Below are 17,824 nucleotides of genomic sequence, written 5' to 3' on the forward strand. Positions count from 1 at the left end.
AACCTTCTGCGGTTTAAATGTCCAGCTAGCGTATCCGAAAAGATACACTTTTCTAAGTGTTTAAAAATAAGGCTTTAAATCGCACAAAAAGGACACTTATAACGTAAAAACGGTGTTCCAACACCAATAGTAAAATTGTCTTGTTGGCTGCCCCTGAGGAAGTTACCACCGAAGGCATAAAATACCGTAGTAACCGATACAAAACTGCCTCAGCTTAAAATGACAGCCCTCCAAAATAACACGGATACGAATTCCGGGCAGTGAGAGCGTTTTTATAGTTATAGTTATGATATTATCATTTTCGAATTATCGGATTGAACTGAACCTGGTTTGCCAAAAAAATAATGCGCGGAAAATCGTTTTAAATGCAGATAACACGAAGCCCTTTTATTATAATTTTCTAAAATTGCCTGTGAACATAAATATTCAACACACCACGTATTTGCCTGTAGGAGGTTTACAAGAAAGATAATATCACCGGGTCCGAAATGTTGGTTTAAACCGCTACTATTAAAACTTTAACTGACAACATTCAAATATATATTAAATTCTGTCAAATTTTGCCTTTTCTATCCTAACACTTTTTCACGCAATCCTTTTCACAAACGTGGCGCGTGTTTTTAAAGGAGGGTTTTTATGGGTTTCCTTGACAATTTTTTCTCTTTACGGATAACGCAATATTAATTATAAAACCGTTCAATTTGCAAACGGGGACGCACAGCGAAGGATCACTTCGAAAAGGTGAGACATGTATTACTAGAACTGAAAGAAGCTATTAATTTTACTCAAACCACCGTATTTAAAAAATTACGCTTCAGTGAAAATTAACCTTTCTACAGGAAAGCACCCTGGAAATTGACAGGAGCTTAGAAGTATAGGGCTTTCTCTGCACCGCTTTGAGTGTTCTTTAACTTCGAAACCAGGATTATCAAATACACACATCAGTTGGGTACGATTCGTCAGAGGAGGCACAATCCGTGCCATTTGTATACAGTAAATGGTTAAACTTCACTCTGTGTGATTTCGTGTGACTCGTACCATTATTGTAGCGAATGATAACTTTGTACTAGTCGATCCGGCGATTAGCGATTGTTGTTCGTGTAAATTGCATCTCGTTAAGTGAGGAGAGAAACAGTTTGACGTTTACGTATTATTGATAAGAATGCTAAATACTGTAGTCGATCCTTTAAAATTATACATCTAGTTAGGGGAACGTCTTAAAAAAGTTTTATTTTTTTCTTTTTAGTCCAAGCGAGGTGCAATTGTAAGACCCTTTGATTGTTATCGTACAGTGGAACCCCGATATAACGATCCTCGATATAACGATATTCCCGATATAACGATGAATATTCTATGTCCCGGCAAAAGTTACAGTAAAATGTATGGGACTGAACCCCGATATAACGATCTTCGATATAACGATATTCCCGATATAACGATGAGAATTTAGCGGACCGAACGTAAAATCCTCCCGATATAACGATATTATCAGTTCACAGTCACGATTTATTTGCAAAACATCGAATTTAATGCAATAATATTACAGTTATTGAGTGTTCTCTAACGTTTCTGTGAACAGCTTTGTACGATGATATACGAAAATGATACTGTGTTCTTAGCCTCTTTATCAAAGTTATTCTCTTTACCCTCCTTTCATATGCAGTAAAAAGTACTTGTTAGGTTCACCCCGATATAACGATATTTTCTGTTATTTTTCGGCCATATCGTTATATCGGGAGTTTCGATATAACGATTCCTCGATATAACGATACAATTTTACTGTTCCCTTGGCATATCGTTATATCGGGGTTCCACTGTAATAGGGAAATTGTTGACTTCAGTATTAGTCCGGCGGCTTAGCTCCTGAATTGTGCGATTTTTGATACAAGCACCAAACTTTGTAGGATTATAAGCAATTACATACTGGTAAGTTCCTGATATAGTGCCAAGTTAAATTTTCTTATTTCAGCTAGTTAGCAGCAAATGAAATTTTCAGTCACGAGACCCCCCGCGAAGTACATCTTCTCGCTCTTTTTCGAGAAGTTATGCACGTTTATTTCAAAATAAAAATAAAATATATTTAAATTAGGACTCGAGTTGTTATTTTATTCCTTCCTTTTAGATGCTAATAACTTTCTCAGAAAATAGTTTGCACGTGCTATTTCTGCACTTTTTCGCGGTGCAGAAGGTAAGAGTGTACAAACGTGTGTAAAAGTGTTCTAAATTTTGTGCGTACGACTCGGTGCACCCACAAAAGAAATTGTTATATAAAAGACAAAACACTGAATTTGGACAGAGAAGAGAAGAAATGGGTTAATTTTAAGTTGCGAGAAACATGTCGCTGCCTCAAGCTATTGACTGGTCCAACTGTGTTATTTGCCAGAAGGAAACAGCTGAAAAACTTCAGTGTCCTGCTAATTCGAAACGACACTCTGGTGCCGGATACCTAACTATTGAACGAGACTTAAAGTCATTTCATGAGACGGGAGAATTGGATTTACCAGTTGAATGGCACCAATTTGACGAGGGAGATGGAATTGCTTCAACATTAGCAAATAATTGTGCCGTGTGGCATAAATCTTGTCGCGATGGGTACAACAAGACGAAACTGGAACGAGTTTTAAAACGGAAAATCCCTGCAGACATTCATGGCCAGATAAGCAAGAAACGGACACGGTCAAGTATTTTTCCAGTCGGCGAAAAACGTCCAGTGTGTTTCTTTTGCGAGGAATCAGCTGACCAGGGTAATTTAAGAGAGGCGCGTACTAAGGATATCTACTCTCGCGTTCGATCTGTTGCTCATGAAATAGGCGATTTCAATTTAATATCTAAGCTAAGTACCGGCGGTGACATGATAGCCCTTGGAGCCAAATATCACGCAAGGTGCCTAGCAGCGCTGTATAACCGCGCGCGAGAGCATAGCAAGGAATTGTCATCAGAAAAGAAAAGTCAAGTCATGGTCCATAGTGATGCTCTGGCTGATTTGATCTCCAAGATAGAAAATTCTAGGACGGGACAACCACATGCTACCGTGTTCAAGCTTTCGGATTTGAAAAATGAGTATTGCGAAAGGCTAACCCAACATGGTGTGACGGTGGAAACACAAGAGATTCACTCCACTCGTCTTAAGGAGAAGCTTATAGAAGTAATCCCTGGATTGACTGCTCATTCCAAAGGTAGAGACGTGTTACTGGTGTTTAATGAAGAAATAGGAACGCTAATTGCTGACGCTTCCTCAGAGGACAACGACGCTACTGCAATGTGTTTGGAGCGTGCAGCTAGCTTAGTGCGTAAAGATATGTTCAGTGATTCATACGAAGCTAATGGAATATTTTCTAAGAACTGCCAACAGGAATCAATTCCACAGACCTTGTTGTCATTGGTGAATACAGTCAACTCTCGCCTTGCAGACACCCCGCTATTGCGGACACTCACTATTACGGACAAAATCCAAATCCCCGGCGAAGGAGGTTTGACTGGAAATGGCTCCCCCTATTACAGACTCTCGCTATTAATAACGGACACTAAACGACGCCCCGAGCGTGTCCGCTATAACAAGAGTTGACTGTATGATCCTGGAAGGTCAAAACGCTAAATGCCAGCCAAGTCAAGCTGTATTAACTTTAGCTCAATTACTAAAGTTTAACAGCGTGAAACACGCCCGTAAAACCGAAGAGTGTACTCGTCATGTCAAAAGCCAAGAAACACAACTGCCAATATACATTGGTGTGATGGTGCATGTCAAAACATGCAAGAGAGATCTTATAGATAGGCTACATTTTCTTGGCATGTCGATTTCGTACGATGTAGTGCACGCTAGGCCTGTCATCAGAAATGGCAAATGCAGTTTGCGAACACTTCAAAGAAACGGACACGGTATGCCCTCCCAACCTGAAAAAGAACGTTTTTACTACAGGCGCAGTTGATAACATCGACGATAACACTTCGTCGACAACGGCAATAAGTTCATTTCATGGTACTGGCATTTCATTGATACAACACCCTACTGTGGAAGGGGAAGGTGTAGACAACGCAAGCATTAAGCAAAGGACTGTGTCTGCAGAGAAAGCTATAGCTCCACTACCATCCGGTTACACTAACATACCTCCTTTGTCAAGTCAAAATCAAGGTGGTTATAAAGTGCCAAGTACACAGTGTAGTCTAAAGACTGATGATGAAACATTATCTCTGGCCACCTTAAAAGAGACTGTATGGCTTGACCATACGAGAGAACATGTAGTTGTCATGTAGTTGTCATGGCAACGCATAGTTAAAGTTTAGTGGCGTGTGATAAACAAAATGTACATAGTAAACAAGTTGGTACCACTGACTGAAATGGTAGTATCTGCTGATAAACTAAGAATTTTAATTAATTCATGAATTTTAATAAATTGCAGTTTCTATGCAAACTGATGTCATTTCGGCTTGGCACTATATCTGAAAATAATTGTATTGATGTTATGCGCAAAGCCATAATTTGTATGGTATGTAATAGTCAATCCAACCATAGGCTCATCGATGGGATGAAAAGCCTTCATTTATTTTCAATGATCGTTGTAATTGTAGCTTACCGTTGTCATGGCAACGCATAGTTAAAGTTTGATGGCGTGTGATAAACAAAATGTACATAATAAACAAGTTGGTACCACTAACTGAAATGATAGTATCTGCTGATAAACTAAGAATTTTAATTAATTCATGAATTTTAATAAATTGCGGTTTCTATGGAAACTGACGTAATTTCGGCTTGGCACTATATCTGAAAATAATTGTATTGATGACTTCTATCTGTGTGCCAAGTTTCATGCTTGTATCAAGAAGTGCACAATTTACCCAAAATTTCGAGCTAAGCCGCCGGACTATATGGGGCCCAGTTATCGGCCACTTTAGACGTAAACTTGTCTTTCTTTCCTCAGAATGACCAAAGAAACTTGAAATTTCTCCCAGAGCTAGCTTCATCATTCAGCTTTTTGGTGTAAAGCTATCGATCGGTCAATAATAAATTTGCCCGAACAATAATAAAAATTAAAGCACCATTTGTGGGCACAGTTCTCGGCCACCAAAAAGCTTGTGCGTAATTTTCTGTATAAAAAGGCTCAATTAACTTTCACAGTCATAAAATCACTCTGTAAACTTATTTATGTTATGTCGATCCCAAATTATTTTGATGAGGTATGTTTTACTTTAGAAAAGAAGGTTTTTAACGCGCCTAGTTGCTTGCCTATGTGCCGGTTCTGGCAAAACCGCAGAATTGCGTTGTGTGACAATGCATTTAGATGGTTTATTTTGCAGTGAAAAGGTCTTGAAAGAGTTAGGTGTTGTAGAAATAATAGACAAGACAAGAGTCAGCTCAAAACTTAGATATTTAATTGAACTTTATTTTAAAAATTTTCTTTCTTTCATTCTGGCTACAGCAGATGAAAATATATTAAAAACCAAAGCGCTACGCTGTGATAGCGAGCAGGGTGGCCGAGAACTGGCAAATACGCAAAAGTCAAACGAAAAAATTTCGAAGCAAATTAAGACCAAAAAATACAACGGTTCAACGAAAAGTTAACTTAAGCAAAAAGCTGAATTATTCTACGTTTCACATGCCAAAAATTAACCCCTTTGGTAGGGGCTTTTGGATAAAATACGAATTTAACTACATCCATGAATTTTAAGGAGCCGTAAACAAACAATTTTTCGGGAAAACAAATTCACCTACCTCCGCGTAAACTCGACGTGTGAGCTTTCTATAGCGAGTTGAAGGATCAAACTCAACATACTTAGAGCACAAGAATTAGTCTATCGTTTGATGGAAATAACCTTTTCTTTTAATTCAACTGGGGCACGAAAAAACGCGTTGAACGCAAAGTGGCAGGAGCTGGACCCGGCCGAGAACTGGGCCCCATACTGTATTTGATATACAAATTTGCAACGTGTGTTGTGTTTTGTTATTCATAACACAAACAGTCTCCCGTCTAAATTTAAAGCTTGTCATGTCGCAATTTTACATTTTGCTGTCGGAGTTTCGTAATTTCGACTGGCAACGTACGTTTTAGAGTACCGTAATTGAAAGAGAGATAAAAAAACGTGAATGACTTATATTAGTAACCAGAGCAGGAGTTTCTCAGGTACTTTAATTAATATCGCCGTTGAAAAGGTTTTAATTTCCCTACCGATTAAAAACGATGCGACTAACTTAGAGCAGGAGCCGAGTTTGCATGTTAAAAGAGTGAGACGTTAAAACCAAGTTAGTTTTGACATGATTAAAAAATGGTGTTGAATACAAACTTCATTAAGGATTCTTGACCGATGAAAATTTCGCTTTTCGGGCCGAGCATTTCAACTGATCCGGCAAAAATTCTAGATCGACAAAAATAAGGGCAAGTAAAAAATAACAAATGTTTTTCGTCCGCGCTCGCTTCATTTTTTGGGACCGCCTCTCTTTTTTATTATTTCTTTTTGAAAAAGTTGGAACGAACAAAAACCAACAGGCGTTACTTTGTACGTCGTGAACACCGAACTTGAGAATGACCTTTGAACGGTCGAAACATCGTTCTTTGCTAGCGTTAACAATTTAATATTGCAAAAGTACTTAAAGATATATAAGGTTCTGATAAGATTGACTATTCTACGTTTGATACTTAACGAGTATTAATCAAGGTAATTCCTGTAAAATAGAACTACTCGTAGATCTTCAATCAAACTTTGCCCGTTGGTTGTTTACCTTAAGGAAACCTAAATTTTGAAATAAAAAAGGGGGGCTTTGTATTCGTTTAGGAGCAGGAAGACCTTGTATATACCACATAATTCCTTGATAATTTCTTCCGAGTACTGGAAAAGTACACGTTTCCGGTGATTTTCGACCATAGAAATTAACCTGTATTCATTTTATAGAAAGAATTTGATCGCTACACTCAAACTGAGAGTAAAAAAAATGATAGGTCACCGTACTCGTTAACGAGAAAACGATGATTTATCTCTCACGAGAGCCATGCCATGCCGCATAGAAAAAAGCAGCCATTTGTTTGTGCTCGCGTGCTAACTGAGCGAAGCGCGCGAGTGACGTCACGACTCAGACAAGACTCAGACAAACAAACCGAAGTGGCGGACGATTTTCCTAAAACACTGTCTTAAACAGCCAGTGTTCCTAAAACACTTTCATAAAACGAAAACTTCGCCTAGATTCCTTCTATTTCTCTCAGAACACGCTGATGTTTTTCTGAGCCTCGTGGGGGTTATATTCATTTGCATTCTAATTTTAGACCTCGCGCGCTTCGCTATTTCGCGTAAAATTCTGCGCAGTAAAGATGCGCAATGTATACTACTACTAATAAAAAATCACGTTAGGTGCTTGGAAACGGTAAAATGCGACCTTGTCGGCGTCATTTGTCAAAGCATCTTTGTTTGGGTGCGAAGCCTTTTTGCCGCTATCACTGTTGTCTGAAGCATTACACAAAAAGCAAAGAACTGCCTGAGACTTTTGACCGCGGTCAATTCTTGAGTTCTTTGCAATATGGAACATGCTTAATGCAATTTGTAACCTTTTAAACAATTTCCTCCCAGGATCTTGGAGGCTCGTTGGCCTAATGGTTAGCGCGCTGAACTCCGAATCGAGCGGTTTTTGTGTTTTGTTCTTGGGCAAGACACTTAAATCTCACAGTGCCTCTCTCCACCCAGGTGTATAAATGAGTACTGGCAAATTGTTAGGGCAGCCTTACAGAATGTTGGGGAGTAACCTGCGATGGGCTAGCATCCCATCCAGGGGGAATATCAATACTCCTAGCCGCTTAATGCTACAGAATCTGGAGTTAAATGCCGGGAACTATGGACCACCCCGACTAAAAGTGTGTCACGGCTGAGTTAAGCTTATTTTATTAAGTTTTGCCAAATACTCGCTACGAAACTTAATTAATGTTTGCAAAAAATTACTTCTATGGATCTAAATTACAAAACCATAGCTTCATTACAACCAAATATGTTTTCTGGGCGTTATAATTTAAAGTTACAAGCAAACGAGATTAACTTTGAAAACTGTTCCGCCCAACAATATTTCAAAGACCCATATCGCAATCCGTTTCAATCTTCGTCGCTTTTGGCCATCCGTACCTTCTTTTAGTTCGGTGTGTCATTGAAATATTCCTTCACTGTTTTAAAAGGTTATTTTTATATTTCAACAAATTTGATGGTCATTTCCCATGCCTTAATTTTGCTAAAATAATCCGCGAGACAGTCACGCAATCCGTTTCAATCTTCGTCGCTTTTGGCCATCCGTACCTTCTTTTGTATTTGGTGTGTCATTGAAATATTCCTTCACTGCTTTGAGAGGTTATTTTTATATTTCAACAAATTTGATGGTCATTTCCCATGCCTTAATTTTGTTAAAATAACCCGCGAGACAGTCACGCAATCCGTTTCAATCTTCGTCGCTTTTGGCCATCCGTACCTTCTTTTGTATTTGGTGTGTCATTGAAATATTCCTTCACTGCTTTGAGAGGTTATTTTTATATTTCAACAAATTTGATGGCCATTTCCCATGCCTTAATTTTGTTAAAATAACCCGCGAGACAGTCACGCAATCCGTTTCAATCTTCGTCGCTTTTGGCCATCCGTACCTTCTTTTGTATTTGGTGTGTCATTGAAATATTCCTTCACTGCTTTGAGAGGTTATTTTTATATTTAAACGAATTTAATGGTCATTTCCCATGCCTAAATTTAGCTAAAATCCGCGACACAGTCCATTTAAAAGGCTTAATTTTTCCCTTAATTTTTACCCAGGACCTGCGATCCAAGAAAACACTGACTATCAAAGCAACTGGAACAAGATTACGTCTGGAAACATCTTCACAATTCTAACCAGTAGTAACAATGTGGCAGAGATCAACAATCCGAATTCGTGAAGTTCTATTGGGAGTTTTGATTGGCTTAGGAATAGCGGGTCTTTTGGTTGTATGGAGGACCAAAGGTGTTCGCGATTACATGAAGCAAACGCCTATGATGAAATACAACGCTGGTGAGGGAAGTCCGTACACTTATTCTTAGTAGTGGCACTTAGCTAATTGCAGAAACCCCTCCGGTAATGGTTACCGTATTTACTCGAATAAGCGCCGCGGCGCTTATTCGAGGGCGGCGCTTATTTGAGGGCGGCGCTTATTTAAAATTTGGACGCCACAACGAATCTAATCTTTTGACAGTAATTGAAAATAGCGTCTTTTGATTGTCAGTATTCGTCTTTTGCTGAAGAGAGATGTGGCGCTAGCTGTCCTGGCAAAGTTCGCGGCCTTTACAACATTTGCAGCTCTACGTATTGTAAGAATTAATGTTGGATAGAAAACTAATGCATCACTTTGAACTGTAAAACATCGCTTTTGATGGAAAGAATGTCAAAGTTTGTTTTAGAGTTGCTTTGTAGTGCTGTTTTTAGTTAAACGGAATACCCCGAATAAGCGCCGCATAGGGACTGCGGCGCTTATTCGGGGGCGGCGTTTATTAAGTTTTTTTGTCCCAAATGCGGCGCTTATTCGAGGGCGGCGCTTATTCGGGGGCGGCGCTTCTTCGAGTAAATACGGTAGTTTAGAGTGTTAGAGCGATTTTCGATTGAGTGTCGAAGAACCAAAACCAATGTATTCACTCTGGCCAATCACCAAAGGCAGAGAAAGACCAGTGAACCAATCAAAACTCGAAGAAAATACAAAAAGCCGGCACGAAGCGCGGGAAAACGTTGTATTGCACGAATGGCTTTAATTTGGTTTTACTTCTGATTGGTTGAGAAAGTAGGGCAGTGTTTTTAAACCAGGCACTAAGCGCAGTAATGCAAAACCAAAGCAAATGCGAATTACTTTCCTTATACTCAAGTAAAAAAAAACCGGCTTCATTCGCATGGAACTAACTGTTATTAAGTTAAATCTCTTTTAAAGACGTACCTCAGTGATGAGGAAGCTTTTAGCTTTATAACTTTTTTAATCTAGATATAGGCCACTGAATTGATATTATTGCGCAAAATAAATACTAAAGGACATTGTCACGAGAAATCTTCTAAGTCAGTTGTGTGTAAACTATGCTAGTATTATGAGGGTGCACTCACTGACAAATCAACACAAAAAACCTTTGAACAACAAAAGAAAGGCGTAAATTCATTCTCCAAGATGTGAAAACACCGTGATCAATGGTTTTTGAGAAATTTTCCTTCAAGTAAACTGTCAAACTTGAAAAGGTCGGCCCGTCTTTTTTAAGTTTTGGGCCACTTCTTTCTTACCAGTCCGTAGCCACACCACTTTCTAACATTTTTTTTACGACAAGTACAGTACATTTTAGCAAGGCCAAGCCACTATTAGTGGATTTCCAATTAATACCAACACCTTCGTTGGATTTTTAAGTAGCATTAAAAGGACACTGTCACCAGTTTTACTTCAAAAACTCAAGAGCCTAAAGACATATGGAAACTACGAATAGTGGTCCAATTTTGTTGAAAATCACCATGCAAGTGTGATGAAGCTATAAAAAAAGTGATATTATTGTGATGCCATTAGGAACTTTAGATCTCAACTTGAAAAGTCAAGTTTTGTCCTTGTGGACTGGAAAAACACCTAAAAATTATCATGGCTTCCTTCTTCCGTCAACAACAATTTACTCTATATCTCCATCTTGATGTACTAGGTGCTTTTTATGTATGAGAAGACTTATTCGCCTATTTAAGTACTTTTTACCAAAAAGCATTAAAATCCCTGTGACAGTGACCCTTTAAGTGTTGGTGACACTGCCCCTTTAACACATTGGAAAAACAGTAATGGCATACTATTTTTCATATTATTTTTTTAGGAGCCGATTTCAGGGAACACACTACCTTGTTGAATAGACCAGTACTAGGAAGCCATAAAAACGAAGTTCAAGATGAACCATACATAGAAGAAAATGAACAAAGCGCATTAGATGATAAAACTGTATCAAACGGTGACGCCAGTTCTTCAAGTAATTTAATGTTTTGTTGATTTTAACCACTATTTTGTTGGAAAAGATTTGTCTTTCCTCATTTCTGGTCATTTCATTCGTATCTATAGTCTCTTATTAATAATCAATATCTCTTATCACTGAAAGGAGCTTCGTCACGGGGATTTGCAGATTTTTGGTCTAAACTGTTCTGAAATTAGTGAAAGGCAACTTATCTCATGAAAAACATTATCTTAAAACTTCTAAAGGAAGATATAACCTTAATTTTCGGATTAACAAATCAAACTACTGCTATTTTTTGAAGACGCGCGGAAATAACTTGAAAAGTTCAGCCTTAAAAAATTTCAAAGTTGCAATCTATTTCATTTCGAGCCATCCGCAGCCAAAGACGCTCGTTAAATGTTTCAGTGCTCTAATATAGCAATTTTTAATAAAAGTGGTCCATTATTTTTAGGTTTCCAGCCACACAAGTATAAATTTTGGCTGTTCAAAAATCTGGTAGAATCCGTGACAAAGCCCCTTTAATGATCCCTTAATAATAACGATCTCCTTATTAATAAAGAAGGGAAGCGCGGTGACCTAATGGTTAGTACGCCGGACTCCGGATCGAGCGGTCCGAGTTCGAGCCGCGGCAGGGGTCACTGTGTTGTGTTCTTGGGCAAGATACTCGACTCTCATAGTGCCTCTTTCCACCCAGGTGTATAAATGAGTACCGGCGACATAATGTTGGGGGGAACCCTGCGATGGACTAACATCCCATTCACGGGCGAGTAGAAATATTCCTAGCCGCTTAATGCTACGGAAACCGGGATAAGCTCCGGCAGTGTGGGCCGCATGGCTCGTGGCTTCCCTTTTTTTTAATAATAATGAGAGGGGCAGTTGGTTAAAGTGCACACTTTTAAAAGTTTCTGTTCAACATTTTGCAGACGAGCCACCCTCACAGAGCGACCTATACGAAGCTTATAGTCACGTGAAAACCATCTTGTTTTTCATTGGTTACTCCCGCAGTCGTCACAGCCTTCTCGGTTCATTACTGGACGCGCATCCTCACATGGTCATATCAGATGAAACAATGGCTTTTGGCAGATGGAAATCAAATCCAGAAAAATGGATAAGTAGTTCAATATACGCATATTATGATACTATGTTCAAAGCTTCAGAGCGAGCAGTCGATCACGGCAGAAGGTCCAAAAGGTATGAAGGAAGTGTGGCGAACGCGACGTCTGGATTTAAGTATTATGTACCAAATCAGTGGCAAGGAAATTATGATCAGTACATTCAGGTGAGTCGAATCCCCCGCCTTGGTCTTTTTTGTCTTCGCTCGTTTTTTTTTTTTTTTTTTTTTTTTTTTTTTTTTTATAACAGAAAGACCTAGGCTGATTTACTCCCAGTACGGCCAGAGCTAGGGAGTGTTAATAAGATGTCAATTATATGGAACTCTTTGGCGCGCTACTGCCCTTGTTTTGCCAGCCAGTCGGGCATTGATTTGGCTAATAATGCCCGACTGTAGCCATATAACAAACGGATATTATGACACTATGTGTTCAAAGCATCAAAGCGACTAATCACTAGAGGAAAAAGGTCTCATATGGTGATCACGACTTATGGTGATTTAAGTATTTTATGTACCAAATCTATGAACCTAATCTGGCGTATTTCGCGAGCAGCAGAAATCAAAGGACCCAATAGGTATCTCGCACATAATCATACTATACATAGCTGGGTATACGCATGTGCGCCCCTTGTATTACTATAAAGAAGATCATGTGCTGCTATTAAATACACATCTTCGGCTTTAGGTAATTATAGTAATTTAAACAAAGGAAAGGCATTGTAAGGAATTTAGTAAGCCTAATAAGAAGCCATGGGGTTTCCACTGACCTCAAAAGTCAGAAGCTAGGTAGGATTTACGGTTTCCTTTATTCCTGACCAAGTTACATTGAAGAGCAAGCTGGCTACGTGTATTCTTAATTCAATTGTGCCACTAGAACAAAGGAAAGGGCTTTTTTTACATTGTGCAGTCATAACAAAACCACCCTATTCCACAAGGTTTATAAAGCGACGCCTGCACTGTACAACTGAATTTACACTTGACATAATTTGAAGGTAGTTTGCTAGTTTTGGAAGGTCGCCCAAACTTTTGTTAGCTCTTCCAATTAACCGTTATGATCATGTGATTTGTATTAAATTTTATAAATTGGGAACTTTATGGGGACCAGGGATGGCGCAGTGGTGAGAGCACGCGCCTCCCACCAAGGCGGCCAATGTTCAAATCTTCGGCCCGGACGTAACACGTGGGTTGAGTTTGTTGTTGGTTCTCGTCCCTGCTCCGAGGGTTTTCTCCTGGATCTCCGGTTTTCCAACCTCAACAAAAACCAACACTTCCAAATTCCAATTCGGCTCGGGATTACACGGCCTCACAAGCCTCTAGTTTTAAACCCAACCGTGTCTAAATGTAGGTAGTTTATTTATTTTTTTTCATTCCATCAATCAATAGGTAATCGGAGACAAGGCGGGCGCGTATACAGCGTGGGCAATGAAGAAGGACGGTGCAGTGAATGCCGTTCGTCTTTTAGAGAAAACAGCCGGTGCCAAGGTGAAGTTTATTCATGTTGTGAGAAATCCATTTGATAACATTGCAACTATGGTCCTGCAGCACAGAAACGTCAAAGAGCGGTATGGAGAGCACAAAGTGAAGGTATATGATATCTGATTCTTGGTCATGGAATTTTTTTATTTGTACCCTAGACATTTCCTGGAATTTCATCATCTGTGATTAGTAAGAACCTTGTAATTCCATTTCATTCATTCATTCATTCCATTTCAACACTTCTTGCATGGGACGACTGGCCTGTGAACAATTCTCGCTTGACTTGCACAACTATACGACCTTTTTTTTTTTGACCTAATTTCCGTGTGACACTCCGCTTCCCAGTCCTCAGTCCGCGTTTGAGCCTAGTGGTCCATAACGGCGGGGCTTTTGTCCAGTTTCTGTAACATGAAGCGACTACGAGTATTTTTAATCCTCACCCCAGCGTTTAATTCGCCGACACCCATTCATATTCCGGATCAAGCAGTCCGGGTACGAGCCTGGCCGGGGTCATTGTGTTGTGTTCTTGGGCAAGACACTTTACTCTCATAGTGCCTCTCTCCATCCAGATGTATAAATGGGTACCGGCGAACTAATACTGGGGGATAATCCTGTGATAGATTAGCATCCCATCCAGGGGGGAGTAGAAATATTCCTAGTCGCTTCATGCTACAGAAACCGGGATAAGCTCCGGTCTGTATTAGCAACTTGGCTCGACGCACACTTTACCTTTTTTACCCATTCTTACACCGTGGTGGATCTGAGAGAGAGGCACTGTCAGTGTCAAGTGTCCTGGCCAACTAGAATAAAGCGGCAATGATCCCGGCCTGCGCTCGAACCCGGATCGCTGGATTCGGAGTGTAGGGCACTAACCATTAGGCCACCGCGACTCCCAGTGCAATTTTTCGAGCCCCCTTCCTCCAAGAGCAATGTTCAAATATTAGACTATAAAACAAATGGTAAAAATTCAGAGGCGGCGGAACGTTTTGTAACGTAACGTGGGGGGGGGGGGGGGATAAAGACTGTCACAAAAAATACTCGGCAGGTTTTCATATCTGGAGCAACTTCTTGTTTTCAGAGCAGTTTCTAGACCGAAAATGTCCGAAGATTAGATCCGATTGTTGTTCGAGGGCCATACGAACGTTCCCGGTTCCCGATCACTTTTCGAACTTTTCCGAAGATAAAAGAAGTTTCCCGAAGACTTTCGAGGAAGTTTCGAAGATGTTTGAACTCACTCACGAGACGGAATGTCTTGACAAACCAATTTTACGTTGCGCTCGCGATATTTTCGGTTCCAAAACGTGGGGGAGAGGGATGAGTCCCCGCTCAAATTTTCGTTTGGGGAAGCTACAGCCCCCCTGTCCCCCCTGCTCCGCCGCCTATGGTAATTACTAAATTGAGATTTATTCGGTCTTATGCCATTAACAAAGTCCTCTTTTCACTGATTTGCGTCAGCAGGTCAATGCTCCTAAAGAACTTGAGGTCAAAATAAAAAGTTATTTTAGCATGGCTGCAGGAAGCAACCAAGCCAGGGAAGCTCTTCCAGGCAGCGTTATTGATATACCAAGCATGGAGATAGTCAAGAATCCTGCAGGAACCCTGAGAAAAATCTGCAAGTTCCTGGAAATCACGTGCACAGAGCAGTATCTACAGGACTGTGCAGCAACTGTGGACCCAGTCCCCTCCATAACACGTGATTTTATAGTATGGACCGATGAACAAAAGAACACAGTCTACGAAGAGATGAAAAAGTACTCTTTTTTTGAAGGTTATTCTTTTGATAAATAATTATCGTTGTTGCCTATTAGTCGCCGCAAGGGGAAACGAATGCTGCGAAGTGCTTTTCGTTCATTTTAGGAACAATTTAAGAGGATCGCGATTAACTATTTAACATTCCCGTGAGGTTATCTCATTCTACTGGAAGATAATTTGCTGTGCTGTGAGCATATTTTGTTATGTCGTACGATATGAGCTACCGTACTTTTAACAGTTAAGTCGCTTATTTACCATAATAGAAACATTAAAAATAAATAAAAAATTAATTAAACAGTTCAAACTAAATGGAAATCTCCGCTTCAAAGCATGCCTGAATCTTTATATTGAGGGTCCCGAAAAGGGGATATAAACCCCATTTTCTAGCCCAAGTTTTGCTCAGATCCCATTTCACACCCTAGCACGCGTATATTTTACCTGAATTCCAGTCCCATTCCCATTTTTATTTTGTGATTCCCAGTCCCAGTGACCCAAATCCCATTTCTCCAGTGAAAAAAAGAGGTAAATCCTAGTTCCCATTTAACCCCATCATTCCCCACTATATTATATAAAAAGAAGACTCATGTTTATTGGTGGATCAGTTCAGTTTGCGACAGAAAAGGGATAACATTTCCAGTCAACTGATAGCAAACTCCACCATAATTTGATGGTTTGCCTGGATTTAAGCATGAGCTATAGGATAAGTGGAGTTCGTCTAAATATAAAGCCAATAACTAACCACTCAAGTCGTCTTCTTACTTTTTTTGTCCGAATTAGTTTACAACATATGGGTAACCAAGCTTTTGTTGAACCGAGAAATCCAAGATGCTAAACTAATTTGTATTTGGTGTTACCGCGAAATAATAAAACAACTAGTAGCAAATGCAAATTGGCCAAGCTGTAGGCATACCTACCCCCAAAGAAAATGGTGTTTGTTTCGGGTAGTGGGCACGGGTAAAGCAAATGGAAATTAGTTTAACATCCAGGAATTCCCGGTTCAATAAAAGCTTGGTTACCCAAGTGTTGTGAACTAATTTCAACAACGAAAGTAAAAAGACGACTTTAGTGGTTAGTTGTTGGCTTCATATTTAGAATCCATTCATCTTATAGCTCATGACTTAAGCCGCCTTTTCTAGAACGTCTAGAGGGGTCTGCTGCTGAAATTCAAGCCAGGTTGGTAGGGATGGGTCAACATTATTTTTTTTTGCGTGTGAGTGTGTGTGTGGGGAGGGGGGAGTGGGGGTGATAAGAACAATAACATTAAAAAAAAAATAAAAAAGAGAAAAAAAAAAAAAAAAAAAAAAAAAAAAAAAAAAACAATACAAATAAATGAATTAATTGCTTTTTTTGCAACAAAAAAATTTTAGCTGGCTACTAAGACCATTTTCCTCTCCCTTCCAACCTCTCTTCCCCACCGAAAACTGGCCTCTTTCTATACATCCTTTGCCATGGACAGGAAAAACAGCAAGAAAATAAAACATGAAAACAAATAAACTATAATTACTTTTAATCAACATCTATTTACAATCAACAATTAATAATGGTAATAGGACTGAGTGGAGTCCAATTCGGTCTGTAATCATACGAGTGATTAAGAGTGAGTCCGCACGAGAACCATGCAGGCGAGTCTACAGCGCATCTCACCGATTTCCCTCAAATTTGGCACACTTGTGTAACTTCACTAGTACATTAACCATGTGCAATATTTTGGTTCAATTGTTTATTGTTTTGGAGAAATGTCAATCAAACTGTCAGACAGTGGAAAGTACTTAAATTTGACCTAAAAATATTCACCATGTTTGATCCCCTGCTACATGCTAAATATAAAAAGAAATGATACGAAACTTTTACATAAGACAAATCAAGTCCCGAACAATAGAAAAACGTTCAGTAAACTTGTGTCATTTGCTGCGTTTGGCTGAAAGCAAAATTCCAAATCTCCTTATTCAATTCGTATCAAAAAAGTGGGGTTTCAAAAGTCGTTGTTTGTAGACATGCGGCGTTTCTTCAATCGAATTTGAAAGTATCAATAGATTGCCAAGGAAATGGTGTCCCTATTTATCAAATAAAATCTCTGTTAAGTTTAAGAGGAATTACAGGTTCGCATCAATAAATGGTGTTAACTTCGTGACAATATGCAAATGAGCTCAACACGGAAATCGTGATAAGTTCAGAGTTTGTAAAATATAAACTAAATAGAATGTTGCTATAAGAAGTAAAACATCGTTATGAAGCTTTTTGCATAAAAATACTTTTAAATCGTTAGTAGTTTTAACTACTGGAAGTCGTTGGCTGGTAATAAGCAAATTAAACAAATTCAAACGAACACAAAGGTCATACCGACCTGCTGGTCGTACTGCACCAATTTGAAAGGTATCCCCACAAGCAAGCATCATTGCATAAAAGTCATTTCCTTCAAGGGTTTTTGGCATCGCCCTCTTGGTGTGTAAGCTGCGTTTTGCCGTATTTGCCAGCACCATAGTAATTTAAGAACAGATGTTATCAAAACAAGTTGGCGGCGAGGCATCAAATATAATATCCACCGATCAT

The 17,824-nt window shown here is 39.4% G+C and overlaps 1 protein-coding gene across 1 annotated transcript; it reads left to right on the forward strand.

Annotated features, from left to right (window-relative positions):
• The first annotated feature begins 797 nt into the window (after positions 1–797).
• On the forward strand, positions 798–15,747 carry LOC144629975 (uncharacterized). Its single transcript, XM_078488235.1, has 6 exons — positions 798–949; positions 8,764–8,998; positions 10,804–10,953; positions 11,859–12,214; positions 13,430–13,630; positions 14,981–15,747. Exons 2-6 carry the CDS (start codon positions 8,854–8,856, stop codon positions 15,308–15,310), a joined length of 1,182 nt encoding a protein of 393 aa, XP_078344361.1. The 5' UTR covers positions 798–949; positions 8,764–8,853; the 3' UTR covers positions 15,311–15,747.
• Positions 15,748–17,824: the final 2,077 nt, after the last annotated feature.

The sequence above is a fragment of the Oculina patagonica genome, chromosome 11 (genome assembly GCF_052425735.1).
Source record: "Oculina patagonica isolate OP01 chromosome 11, crgOcupat, whole genome shotgun sequence".
NCBI classification, from domain to species: Eukaryota; Metazoa; Cnidaria; class Anthozoa; order Scleractinia; family Oculinidae; genus Oculina; species Oculina patagonica.

Coding starts and splice junctions, on each gene's coding strand:
- LOC144629975 (XM_078488235.1), top strand. CDS start 8,854: ATGTGGCAGAGATCAACAATCCGAATTCGTGAAGTTCTATTGGGAGTT. Junction 10,954..11,858: donor CGGTGACGCCAGTTCTTCAA/GTAATTTAATGT, acceptor AACATTTTGCAG/ACGAGCCACCCTCACAGAGC. Junction 13,631..14,980: donor ATGGAGAGCACAAAGTGAAG/GTATATGATATC, acceptor TTGCGTCAGCAG/GTCAATGCTCCTAAAGAACT.